The sequence below is a fragment of the Stegodyphus dumicola genome, chromosome 3 (assembly GCF_044657685.1).
Source record: "Stegodyphus dumicola isolate Sdum_Otavi_A_Nest chromosome 3, ASM4465768v1".
Taxonomy (NCBI): domain Eukaryota; kingdom Metazoa; phylum Arthropoda; class Arachnida; order Araneae; family Eresidae; genus Stegodyphus; species Stegodyphus dumicola.
This window is the reverse complement of record NC_140770.1, coordinates 42,583,890-42,596,907: the sequence shown is the minus strand read 5'-3', so window position 1 is coordinate 42,596,907 and position 13,018 is coordinate 42,583,890. Positions and strand designations below refer to the sequence as shown.

At 32.7% G+C, this 13,018-nt stretch overlaps 1 protein-coding gene across 1 annotated transcript in view; it reads right to left on the bottom strand.

The window, feature by feature from the left end:
- The window catches only part of Pss (phosphatidylserine synthase 1 homolog l(3)77CDf), a 51,942-nt gene extending 42,406 nt beyond the window's left edge, over window positions 1-9,536 (bottom strand). The window contains exons 1-3 of the mRNA XM_085812806.1: window positions 9,339-9,536; window positions 2,269-2,360; window positions 349-393 (exon numbers count right to left, since the gene is read on the bottom strand). Of these exons, the coding sequence (XP_085668932.1) occupies window positions 349-393; window positions 2,269-2,360; window positions 9,339-9,508 (307 nt within the window). The 5' untranslated portion in view covers window positions 9,509-9,536. The remainder of the gene's footprint in view (window positions 1-348; window positions 394-2,268; window positions 2,361-9,338) is intronic.
- Window positions 9,537-13,018: the final 3,482 nt, after the last annotated feature.

Here is a 13,018-nt window from a genome sequence, read left to right as displayed (position 1 = left end):
TATTACTTTAAAGATAAGCACTAAGTAATTTGTGGATTATTAAATTTCCATGTTTAAACAAATGACTAAGAAAAGAATGCTAATTTTATCAACTCACAGCAGGAAAATATTTCAGATTATTTCAATTACAATAACTTAATCACAAATACCTTCCAATTAAAAAATTTAATACAGAAATGAATTTGTAGTGTATAATAAGATTACAGAACAGTAAGTAACCCTGAAAAACTTTCATTCTACTGAAACTGAAAAATTATATTAACAAAAATTCATATTTATATTTCCAAAAATGAAAATTTTATAATGAACAAATATATAATTAAGTAAAATAATTAAAAAATATTCTACCAAAAACTAATCTCCATATTGCAGGATGGGGTCTGATGAATGGTCCTGAAAAGATATCAGAATCAGCAACTTGCATTTCCAGGAAAATATAAGAAAGCAAATAAAGTACTAATTGCTTGATCAGTCAGCAGTAAGCAAAAATTATATGTATATGATTAAAAGTGTTAAATTATCCCAAAACAGGTAATTTTGTGAATTTATAAATTGAAAATAAAAACAGAAATTATTGTAGAAACCAATAAAATACATAAATTTAGTGGATATAAGAAAAATAATCAATTGCCTTTGGCTGAAATTGACATCTGAATGAATACTTAAAATTTTAAATCTAAATTAAAATATACAAGAAAATTAAAAATTGATATGGTAGTTAGATATTATTTATCTAAAGAAAGTGAAATTTTCTGAAGGAATGAACATTGCTCATATTCACACCAGGCAGAGGAAAAGGGAAATTCAAAACATTACTTTAATTTCAGAGGATAAGTTTATACCGGTAAGAAAAACAGCTCATATAGATCAAGAACACAGAAATAGCTTGAAATTCTTCTTAATGCAAAGCACTTATCATACACTATAAAACTGCTTGCACAAAAAAAAATTTAAATCATTGAGAAATGTATTGTACCTAACAGCATATTACTCTAAACCAGCATTCAATTTTTAATTGACTAAACAGCACTTCTAAGCCTTCTATTTATACCTTTACCAAGGAGGAAGGCAGATGACTGGACCTTTCAAGAAAAAACTGTTTCTAAGGTCTTGAAAATACTACTTCTGAAAACTTCCAAAATGTCATCAAGTTTCCAATAAATTACCACATGTCAACTCTGGCAACAAATTTTGATACCAGAGTTGGCAGATACAAGATTTCCAGCTTAGAATTTAAGGAAGTGTTTAGTCTTAATATGAAATGGAACTTTTTGAATAGAATTTGGGTATTTACACATGCTTAATGACATTCAAAAATGACTCTTTTCTTCACTTTTTTGTTTATGCTGTGTTTCATGATTTAGATTTTGATCGTATGTATAATAAAAAAGTGTTATTTTGCTAATTTTACAGTAGTAGTTTTGGATTTTAGACAATGACAGTGAAACCCTATGAATGTACGAAAAATCAAAGTAAGAAATTTATATTCAGTTTTATTGCTTTGAACTGTATTTTGTTTCAGTTGTGAGTATGCATAAATATGGTGGTACACAAAGAATTTCATGCAACAGTAGTCAATCAATAAAATTTAAAATGCAAAAAGTCAGTACCGAAACAATCCCGTTCCGAGAAATCTTTGTTTTACACTGTTATTTCTCCCCATGTACACAATGATATATTTTTGATTTTAATAATATCAACGAATTGTTCAAACTCAGCATTGTGCAATTGCTGGAACAAAAATGTGCTATGAGCATACCTGAATATCTTTTTCACACCGTTGTTCTTCCCAGGTACACAGCAATGTATTTTTAGCTTCATAAAAATCACAGAATTAATCACACAAACTTGGCATAGTACAAATTCTGTATCACAAACTTGCTAAAATAGACATGTGCCGAGTTGCCACATAAGTACTTTTTTTTAAAATACCACATGGATTGCACATAACTACTCTGGCAACATACTGCTTTGCCAAGTCAATACTTCACGATTTTCCGATGGGAATGCAAATAATCAGAAAGTACCAAATTACGAATAGATAAATAAAAATACAAAATTACAAACAAATAAAACACTAACATTTACATGAATTGCAAAAGGAAGAGTTTTTTTTTTATTTATTTAAATACTGATTATAAATAACGCAATCTCTAATAACACAAAAATATAGGCAAAATTTTAAAATTAAGTAAATTTTACTATATCTAGATAATGTAATTTTAAAATAAAATTACTCTGATACACGAAAAGTGACACTACACTTACCATTAGGAAATGCTAATACACTAATTATCAAGAAGAAGAAACACACACATCGCACACCATCCCATAGATTGTTCTGTATATTATCATCATTTCTGAAAGAAAAAAATATACAGCTTTCTAAATCAGTGATGCTCATTCTTTTCAAAGCTGATGCCCCCCGCCCCTCCAAAGAACAAAAAAATTTTCAAGGCTTTTTCATTTCTCTTCTGAAATTCCTGCAATTTAGGTATGGGGAAAGGGAGGTTCCTGAATTATAAAAAGCAAAAATTCTAAGTAAATTTTTTTCAATAGACCTTGCACATCAAAGTTGTTTGATTTAACGATAGTTTTGCCTTAACAATCCTTTCGTTAAAATTGAAATGACCAATCTCAGAAAAAATTGAAAAAAAAAAAAAAAAAAACAGACTAAGAGAGTCAATATATTTATATGAATGAAGCAATCAAGTATGATCAGTGGGATGTGCTTAACATGTTGACTGTCATGGCACTTCTCGGATTCCGGTCCGAGAAGTCAAATTGATTTAATCATATTATTAAAAATACTAATAATGATTTGTAACAATCATTAAAAAGTTTACACGATTTTTTTTTTTTTTTTTTTTTTTTTTGTCGAAAAAAGGGTTTTACAAATTATCTCGTAGTCTGCTTTTCTTAGACAAAGCTTTTCGCAGAAGCCCACTACGAGTGTTGATTCGTACAGACATACTTTGACTTGTTGCCTCAGTACATCTAAAACAAGCATTAAGCGAGTAACTCGCAAAGACGCAAAAGTGGCAAATCAAGAAACTATGAGATGACTCGTATTGGATGTCCTGAAGAAGAGCGATAATACAAGTTATCTTGTGCTGGAATTTCCATATGTTATGTTAATGCTTCAGAGCGAAATTCTGAACATTAAGTTCAATATTTTTAGAGAGATGAAGGTGCAAGTCCTTTCTTTCCACAATTTGAAGTCAACTTTTTTTTTTTTTTTTTTTTTTTTAATTAGATCAGACACAGCACTGATTCCTCAATCAACAAGGTAGGAGGAAGGGCGGCCTCTTGTATAGAGGTGACTAATGTTATCTTGAAGCCAAAATTCTGTGAGACTATCACCATTCTGGAAGCTGGGTTTCAAAGTTTCATTAGTTGAAAATTCGACCAGTTCCTCCTGAAGCTGAACCTTTGCTGTCTCTATTCATAAAAGGGTTCGTTACCCCCTGAGGAACTTCCAGGAATATCCTCAATCCTCTCAGAAAAGTTCTTGTGCAAAGACTAAAGGGGTTGACAGTAAACATATTTCATTGCTCTTATGCAGATCAGCGAAGATTGGAAACTGGCTTCCACAAAGTGAGTTTTTTTAAGAAGGCAGAAATAACAGATTTTGCTGTGATCAAATTCAGCTCCTTGCCTTGAAGCTACAAATTATTTCCAATGAATTCTGTGAAAAATTAGTCATGTAAGCAAAATCAATCTTAAATTATAGCACTTTGTCTTTCAGAGCTGCAATTTTCTCTTCAGGGAGCTCAAGTACAGAGTTAAGATTCCAGAACCTATTGAGGCAGGCGTCTTTGGAAAGCCAGCGAACCTCAGTGTGTAGAAGCAAGCAATTGAATTCTTCAACATTGTGAACTATGAACTTCATCAAACCATAAATAGCTTTGATAGTTATAAGTAGGATATTTTGGCACTGAAGAATCAGTCTTTTGACAATCTAAGTTCTATACGCACAAGAGATGAGTTTCGTAAAGAACAGTTTTTCTACCGATTTGTATGTATTTGTTTTTGTTCCTGGAAATTTGAAGTGGCGATATAACTCTGATATACGCTCTAATTTCACCAAATGTGGCGATATGTGTTCTGTGCTGGTTTTTGGCACGATTGTGTGTTGTATGGCAATTGAAGTTTGGCAAAAGAAAATATCATTGTGGCCATCCTGTTGAGGGGCAGTGGGTATTTGGAGGAGTGAAAAGAGAGTCTGGGAGATTATTTTTAGTGGCTGTGCATGATATAAGTAGGGATTTGTGATTTTACTTATTTGTGAACCACAGTATGAATTTTCTGGATAGTGTGTCTGGCTGTCATATAAATACGATAGTGATTACGTGGCGGCATGTTAAAGGCGGTATGAAATTTGTATTCCTGCTATTCGAAAAAGCATTAATTCATGGTAAGTGCATTTTATTTTACTCTTGTTCTTATTTTGTAGAATGTCCATTGTTTTTTTAGTATGAATTTCTGTCGTTATTGTTTTTTTTAATTGTTTAAAATTTATTTTAGTTTATTTTGTTGATTAGTGCATAGTGTCTAGAATGTGCAATTCGTAGATGTTTTTTAAAGTTGAAACAGAATGCTGTGTACATGTATTCTTTGAAATTTATTGTTGTTATGTTAATTTATTAAAGCGAGGTGCGAGTAGTTCGTAGATTCGTTCGTTGCCTAAATTGTGCAATTTGTAGATTTTTTTTTTTAAAGTTTAAACAGAATGCTTTAATTTTTTATGCTATATCTTAATTACAAGAGTTGAAAGCTAAGCAGTGCAACGCGGGGCAGCATGTTCGCGCCTGCGCACCTGTAATGTAATCTGCGCATCTGTAATGATAAGCAGACGAGTTTGAGAATCGCCATCGACGGTGTAAGAGGGCTGGTCACAGCTACGAGTTAATAATGAGGGATTGTAACTAATTAAGAGAATTAATAAAGTAAGAGCCAGCGAATTTATTAGTGTGTTATTTGGGATGAGACCCAAACATATCTGTACATGGTATTCATTGAAATTTATTGTTGTTATGTTAATTTATTAAAGACAGATGTGTGTAGTTTGCAGATTTGTTTGTTGCCTAGATTGTGCCATTTGTAGATGTTTTTTTAAATTAAAACATATCGCTGTGTACATGGATTCTTGTCAAATATTTTTGGTTAGAAACTTTACGTTTTTGCTATCTAAATTTTTGTTTTTATTTTGGATTTTTAGCTTAAATTGTGTGTTCAAAACGTGGTTTTTGGAGACATTTTAGGCTTAAAGTTTGAAATGTAGACAAAAAATTTAGATAGTAATATGGCAGCGTGGAGTTTCTCGCCAAAAATGTTTGGCAAGAAATTTGGCGACTTGAGCGCGCATATCAGAGTAGTTCCAAATCGGCTTAGCTTATTAATAAAAGTGAATTTAATAAATGATAAGCACTATACAACAGTGAAATTTGAAAAACGGTGTATGAATTCATCATGATAATGCATTCCACCTACAATAATTGCAAATTTTTAGCAAGCCTAGATTATCAGTGCCAAGGATAATTCTGATGATGTGGGTTTAATTCTACAAGATACTGGGGTTAGAGAGAAGGGTACCTCTTGTATTATCAAGTTGCTGTTTTAATAAAATGTGACCAACTCCTTTTGTACTGGCAAAATAGAATTTATTGTTAGTGTTGACAAAATGTTACTTATAAGCAAATCAGCAAGGAATCTACACAGAAATAACAATTCACCTACATTAATCAGAAGATAAAAGTACCTAAATGATATAATTAAATCAATCTTATTTAATTCAATTTATTTGTGTTTAAATAAATCTGCAGTTCCATATTTTGGAAAAAGAAAATACAGGGTAAGTCAAAATGAATATAGCGGTTACAAATGGCTATAACTATTTAATAAAAAAGAATTTATCGAGAAGAGTAAAATAAAAAAGAATTTATCGATAAGAGTAACACAGAATGTAGACGTAACTACAAAATTTCTTTACATAAGGCGCAGGTGCAGTGAAACAGAAGCCTACGCAAGTTGAAACTTCGCAATGACAAGAAACCTGTTCATTGCGGGCGTCTCATAAGTAAAAACGGAGAGTCAAATGCAGAGAGCATTCTGCGTGTTAGAATTTGAAAAATGTCATTCTATTATAATAGTGCAGAGAAGATTTCGTCAGCATAACAAACAAGAACCTCCAAATGAGAACAACATACGCAGATGGCATCATATGTTTAAAGAAACAGGGGCTAGCTAATCTTTGGAATATGGTAACAGGTAGTTTGGCGATATTTTGGTAAGGCGATAAAGGTTACTTACTAGCTAGGACTTTAGCAGTGTACCATGGATAAAGTCAAGAGTGCGCACAATGGCATTTTTGTGCAATTCTGGGATTTTTTTTAAGTGAAAATAGGTCGAAGTGTACATGGATGATACCGTGAATGTGCAATTCTTAAAAACGTGGCAAGCAGTGGGCGATTCTGCACTTTCTCCTAATCTTTGTCATGATTAAGTACATTTGTTCCATAAAAGTTCTAGCATAAGCATAATTCGGCTAGCAGATTGTTGGGAAAAAATGTTGAGTAAAAAAAAAAAAAAAAAAAAAATGCCTTTACTTCGTGAAAACAAAATGGCATCCAAAAAAAAAACTAGCAGGTTGCTGTAGCAGGGTTAGTTGCCAACTTTTCGCCAAAAAATCACCAAGTTACCATAATCCGAAGATTAACCGAAACAGGATGTCTGTGCAAAGTAGTGGAAGGCTAAGTGTTTCAGCAGATAACAAAGAAAGAATTTGCTGCACGTATGAATGAAGCCCATGGAAATCAATGTACAAAGGCAGTAGTTACAAATGCCACAAAAAATGATATGGCGTGTTTTCAGAAACAGGCTGCAAACGAAACTGTACATCATTCTACTTGTGCAGCAATTGAAACAGAAAGACTATGGCAAACTTATGAATTACACTACGTTTATGCTGGAAAGCATGGAGGATGAAACAATGGGCCAATTGTCTGATTTTTAGCAATGAATCAACCTTTCACATAAGTGGAAGGTTAACCGGTATAACAGTCGAATATGGAGTATGGAGAAGCTTTCCACTGTAATTGAACATGAACATGACTCAGCAAAAGTTAATGTGTTCTGCCCGATCTCATCACGTAAATTGTGTGGTCCTTTTATTTTCAATGTGCGACATCAAATATTTAGCTAGGCATGCTGGACATATGGTTAATGCCACAGCTAGAGACTCTGATTCCACGGATTACATCTTTCAGCACAGATGGAATACCCCCACACTGGAGTACGGAGGGTCGCACATTTTTAAATCAACATCTTCCAAAGCGTTGGATCGAAGTGGAGCTGCCAACGATGTCTTCTACTCTTGGCCACCGAGATCTCCATACTTGACACCTTGCAATTTTTTTTTTTTTCTATGGGGTTATGTGAAAGATAGGGTGTTTGTGCCTCCTATGACCAAAACAAATTAAGAACTCAAAGTACGCATTTATAATGCACTTGAATGAACAAATGCTTCAGAATGCATGGTGACAGAAATGGACTGCCACCTAGATGTTGTCCGTGTGACCAAGGGAAGTCACATAAAACATCTATGACATATGTATACAACATTTTAAAGTTCCCTCTACATTATGTGTTAACCTTAAAGATAAATTCGTTTTCAATATAGTTTTAACCACTTGTAATCGCTATATTCATTTTAAGTTACCTGGTATTTTATTCATGAATAATAACCAATTGTAAAAAAGGAAATAAAGTTTATAGTACTTTTTTTCCTAAATAATATAGCTAAAAATATGAAATATACCTGGATGTAAAGATGAAGTATTTATTTCCAGTTTATATGAACAATATGTTTACATTTTCAAACAAAATACAGCTATGAATAAGCAGCATATTTATAAAAATGATCATTCAGATAGACTGACTTAGACTCTTTTACAGAAATAAGATTTGAAAATGAACCAAAATTTTGATGTTAAAGAATAAGATAAATTAGCCTTAAACATTGCTCTTATCTAAATAGCTGAATGCTGTCAACAGGCAACTATTTAGCAATAGTTTGATAAGACAACATGTTTTTTGTATTAAGTTTCTGATATTAGAACTCGTTTTAAGCAAATGATACAAAAATCATCACATCAACAAAGAACTGAAAGATTAGGATTCCTTCAATTTCTGGAAAGATGTTATCATCTTGTTTAAATGCAGAATTTAATGAGAATTATCATATTATTCATAACTCATTTAAAACTTTTATATAAACAAATTTTATGGAAACTACAAAATGTGTGCTTTGATACCTGACTTTAAAGCATGACCAGATTAAATTATTACTATAGAAATATGACTAAATGCACAAATATTTGTTTTTATCATACAGAATAAAGCAATCTTTATTTTAATATACTTTATGGGATCAAAAATTTTCTGCATATGCAGTGTTAAATTAAAGTTTACTTGAAGCTCTATTCTAAAATCAATTCTTCCACCCAGTAACAGTTAACTAGATTAAAACAGTGTGAAAAAAATAGTATTTATGTTTTAAGCTGACTATATTATTACAATGTCATAATATAATATTTATATTTTAATTTCAAACTGAATTCAACAAAAATGAACATGACCAATTAAGTTCTAATCAGAAAAAGAAGAAAAGTCAGCAATCCAAACAGATGTAATGTATGTAATATCAGAGTTTTGTATCTGGCAGTACTCAACATATATTTTCATCCTTATCCTAATTAACTTCCTGCGAAGTATTTTATTAGCAAATTGTTACCCATAAAGCAATATGAAAATAATTATCAACAATTTCAGAATATCTACAGCAATATTTTTTCCTATATGGAATCAAAAGCTCATTAGAAATTTCTACACAATACTTTATCATCAATTTCTGATGTACCATTAAAAAAAGAGCATTACTGTGTGACTGCACATTTCCATAAGTTAGATGATGTAAAAGTTACTTATATTTCGTTAGTTTCACATTGGGAGAAAACCCTGTGGAGTTTCATATTATAGGCTTCGTTCCCCTTTAAATGTAAGTCAAGTGGTCAATCGATTATCGCAAATGTTCCTGAATTCTGATTAATTTCAGCAACAAAAGTAAAATCTGCATTTTCATAAAAGTGCCGATAATTACACACCATATCTTATAACTCTAAAAGTACATTACTTCACGATATACTTCAAGCTTTAATTACTCACATATGTTAAATAATTTCAAAGAACAATTAAATAGTTCAAGGTCTGCAATCATTGATATTTCCAAGGCGATAGAACGCTCGAACAAACATATCAACACTGGAAGTCCTACTTACCGAGTGAAGACTGAATACAGCACGGCTCCCACAGCTACTGTTAAAAGAGTTATTGTATGAGGTTTATAAAAAAATTCTAGTGATATATCATCAACTGGACGTTCATTTACATAACAGAAATTGTCATAAACACTGGAAGTATCATTCCCTACTCTTACACTCTTCGCCATGCCTTCTGCTTCTTCTGAAACGGGGCGATTGCGGTTAAAGTTCTTGCGCAATATTTCTCAGAGAGGATTACAGTGCCCACCAACCAACAAATCTGGAAAAAGTTCTAAATTTTTATTCGATTTCATTCCATTCACTTTTACAGCGTTTTATAATATTACTGTTTTATTATCACGAACAAAATCAGTGTGAAATTATTAAATTAACTCAAGCTTATTGATGAAAGTGTATACTATGATATCGCTTTAAATTTATCTTTTGAAGAATGGTAAAAAAATATTATTTATATCTTGTTTCTTGGAATATTCTAGGTCTAGGGCTTAATTTCTGAAATAATTGCTATCAAGATTCAAATTAGATTGAATGAGTTATCAACAATTTTACCTTGCTACCTCAAACAGTGTTGCGTTGATTCTACCTGAATATTATTTCATTCAGTCGTTCTCGCCTTTAAATTAAATCTGACTCCATTCTATAACAGTTGAAAAGAAATATTTTAATTAAACAATTACATTTTCTTGCTTAAAAAAAGCCAAACTTTATTTTACAAAACCATGTTGCGTCCAATTCTTAGTTATGCATGTCTCGTCTGGGCATACTCGTGCAAAAGTTTGAGAAGGCAGTTACAAGCTGCCCAAAACGGGGTATTGCGTATAATATGCAATGCCCCCTGGTACATTCGAAATAGCCTAATTCGTAAAGAGTTAAGAATAGAGGATCTTTGTGATTTTTTTTGCCGCCTATCTAGGGAATTTATGATAAACAGGAACTTCTGGACAATCCTGTAGTTGTTAACTCTTGTTATGATACTAGGGACCCCAATTTCAGTAAACGCCGAAGGGCGATCCTAAATGTTAGTATTAAGTAATTTTGTATTTGTGTTATGCAAATTGTTGCTCAGATTCTTTATTGTATATTGTTCTTTTTTCCTCCTGATTGCATTTTGTTTTTACTAGTGGCACTAAGGCGTCGCACTTCGTATTTTGTTTCTCTTGTGTGTACATGTATTCTTCTGTGAAATAGTTGTTAAAAAAATAGTTAATTATGTATGGATTAGTAATTAGGTACTTAAGGAAAAAATATGTATTCAATTATGAATTTAAACTCTTACTCATTTAATTATTTAGCACATTCAGTTATATTTCTCATAATTCGAAACTTTTATCATGTTATTCGATGAGGGGTAGGGCTATAGCGCCCAGGCACTCTGGTGGTTAAGCACCGCAGTTCAATGTTCAACACTGAAGAAAATCAAAACATCTAATCTTTCTTACTGTTGCCAAACTTCAAAAACAAAATCTGTCTAAAAAGGAACACAACGGCTGTTGAATATTGTTAAAAAATATAAATCATAGAGCTCCCAACAACCAGTTTTCGTATGCGGGCGCGATGCTAATGCACCACCAACTTAATTTTAATAACAAGTGGCTATAATTGAACTACAGAAAAAAAAAATCATTAGACGTTGGTACCAGATGAAAGTGACGATTCTAATTCTATTCTAAGGATTGAGTTCTGGATACTAAATCAAGATGCGAGCAGCATTTCATATTTTCCTTTTAGCCAACTTTCATTTTTTGGAAGCCATTTGGTTTACTCCTAGAATATTGTAAACACAGGATTTGGGGACATTATGAAGAGCAGTAAACGCCACATTTACGATGAGCAGAAAAAGCCATCTTGGTTACGAAATGGAATTGTATTATTTTTGGGTCATTTCTCTATATTTTGGCGCCCGAACAGGGGATTTTTATGTAAAAGTAAGTCTTAATTTGAGCTGCGGTGTTAATTTCGTGCAAGGAAGTCATGTGAATTGTTTTAACTGTACTTGATATTTTATGTTTTTCTATATCTTTCAATTTTTACATGAAAATATTTTGAATTTTTAATGTATTTTTTGCCTGAAGTGAGAAATGAATTAATTAGTAGCGCATGCGCATTAGGTTAGCGACGCTGAATCGTCTGTGAAAAACTGTTTCTTTTTTATTTGTTTTATTTCTTTTATAACATTGGATGAGATTATTAGAAAATGGGTTCGAGATGTGTAATAATTCTAATAGCTTTGGTTATAATGTATCAGTGGCTATGTAGAGATATGGCTATTCTTAGAATGGATTCCATCAAATTCTAAAGAAAAGGCGGAAGTAGTAGTTCATTCATGAATGATGTCCTTTTAAATGAACAAAGAGAAATAATTGATATGTTACGTAAGGCGTTACGTTCGAACAATGGCTAGCTCAGAAGGGATTCGTAAGTCATCTACCCGATGAATTAACAGCTATCTTGTCATAAATGGAGTACTTCATTTAAACTTAAGCAAAAAGATTTATTTACACATAAAGACAAGTTAAAAGAATAAAAAATATTTATCTAGCTACAATATCTAACAACATCATGCAAACATCGTTCTTAGCTAACTAAACCGGAACTCTTCGTTTTTCTCTGGCGTCCCATGACGTCAGTCTCTATCTGGCTTTTTATTCGCTGGCGTAGTGATGCCATTCCCAACATCCTGCCCCCTTTGAGTTGCTGGATAGCTACTCAAAACATTCAAGTCTATCAAGTTCAGTCTAAGTGGCATCTTAATAGTTCTACCAGCTCGTGTCTTTATAGTCTTAGAACTGTCACATACATCGGAAACATCAGTGGGGTCCAGAGATCGGGGTGACCCAGAAATTTCTGAATGATGAGAGGTACTCATGTCGTCTCCACGATGAGAATCTGAAGACTTTACAGCAGATTGATGTTTTTGAGGATCACTTGGATGACATGAACCTGACAAATCATCATCTTGGATTTCTAGGGGAAACACTCGTTGTATCGGACGTACTAAATTGTTAGTTTGCGTTCTTAATCTAACTGTTCTCACTTTACCGTCCTTTCCTGGAATCAGTTCCTTAACCCTGGCTAAAGGCCAATTCAATCTCTTTTTGATATCATCTCCTATTAACACAACGTCATTCACTCGAATATTTGGAAAGTGTGAATTTTGCTGTCGTTTCTGAATAAGTAGTCCTAAATATTCCTTTCGAAAACGTACTCGGAGATCTTCCATTAATTTTGCACGAAATCTGATTCTTTCCCCGAGATGATTGGTGTCTACTGTATCTATATCAGTTACATCTAAATTGGATCTATCGGTCAAAAACATGGCAGGTGTAAGTGGAACTAAATCTTCTGTATCTTCGGATAAATATGTCAAGGGTCGCGAATTTACTATCCTTTCACATTCGCACATAACTGTTTCCAGTTCTTCGTAGGTAAGAACAGCTCTGCCCAATGTTCTCCTAAGGAGTTCTTTGACTACCCGAACAAGTCTTTCCCACCAGACAGTAGTGGGGGGGATGAATTTCCATTCGATCTTCTGTATTTCTGTTTGTCGAGTTATTTTACTCCAATCAATTTCTAACAAATTATTATAAGCTCCCCTAAAGTTTGTACCGTTGTCTGTATAAACCACTCTAGGTCTTCCTCTTCTAGCAACAAAACGTCTAAATGATAACAGAAAAGCA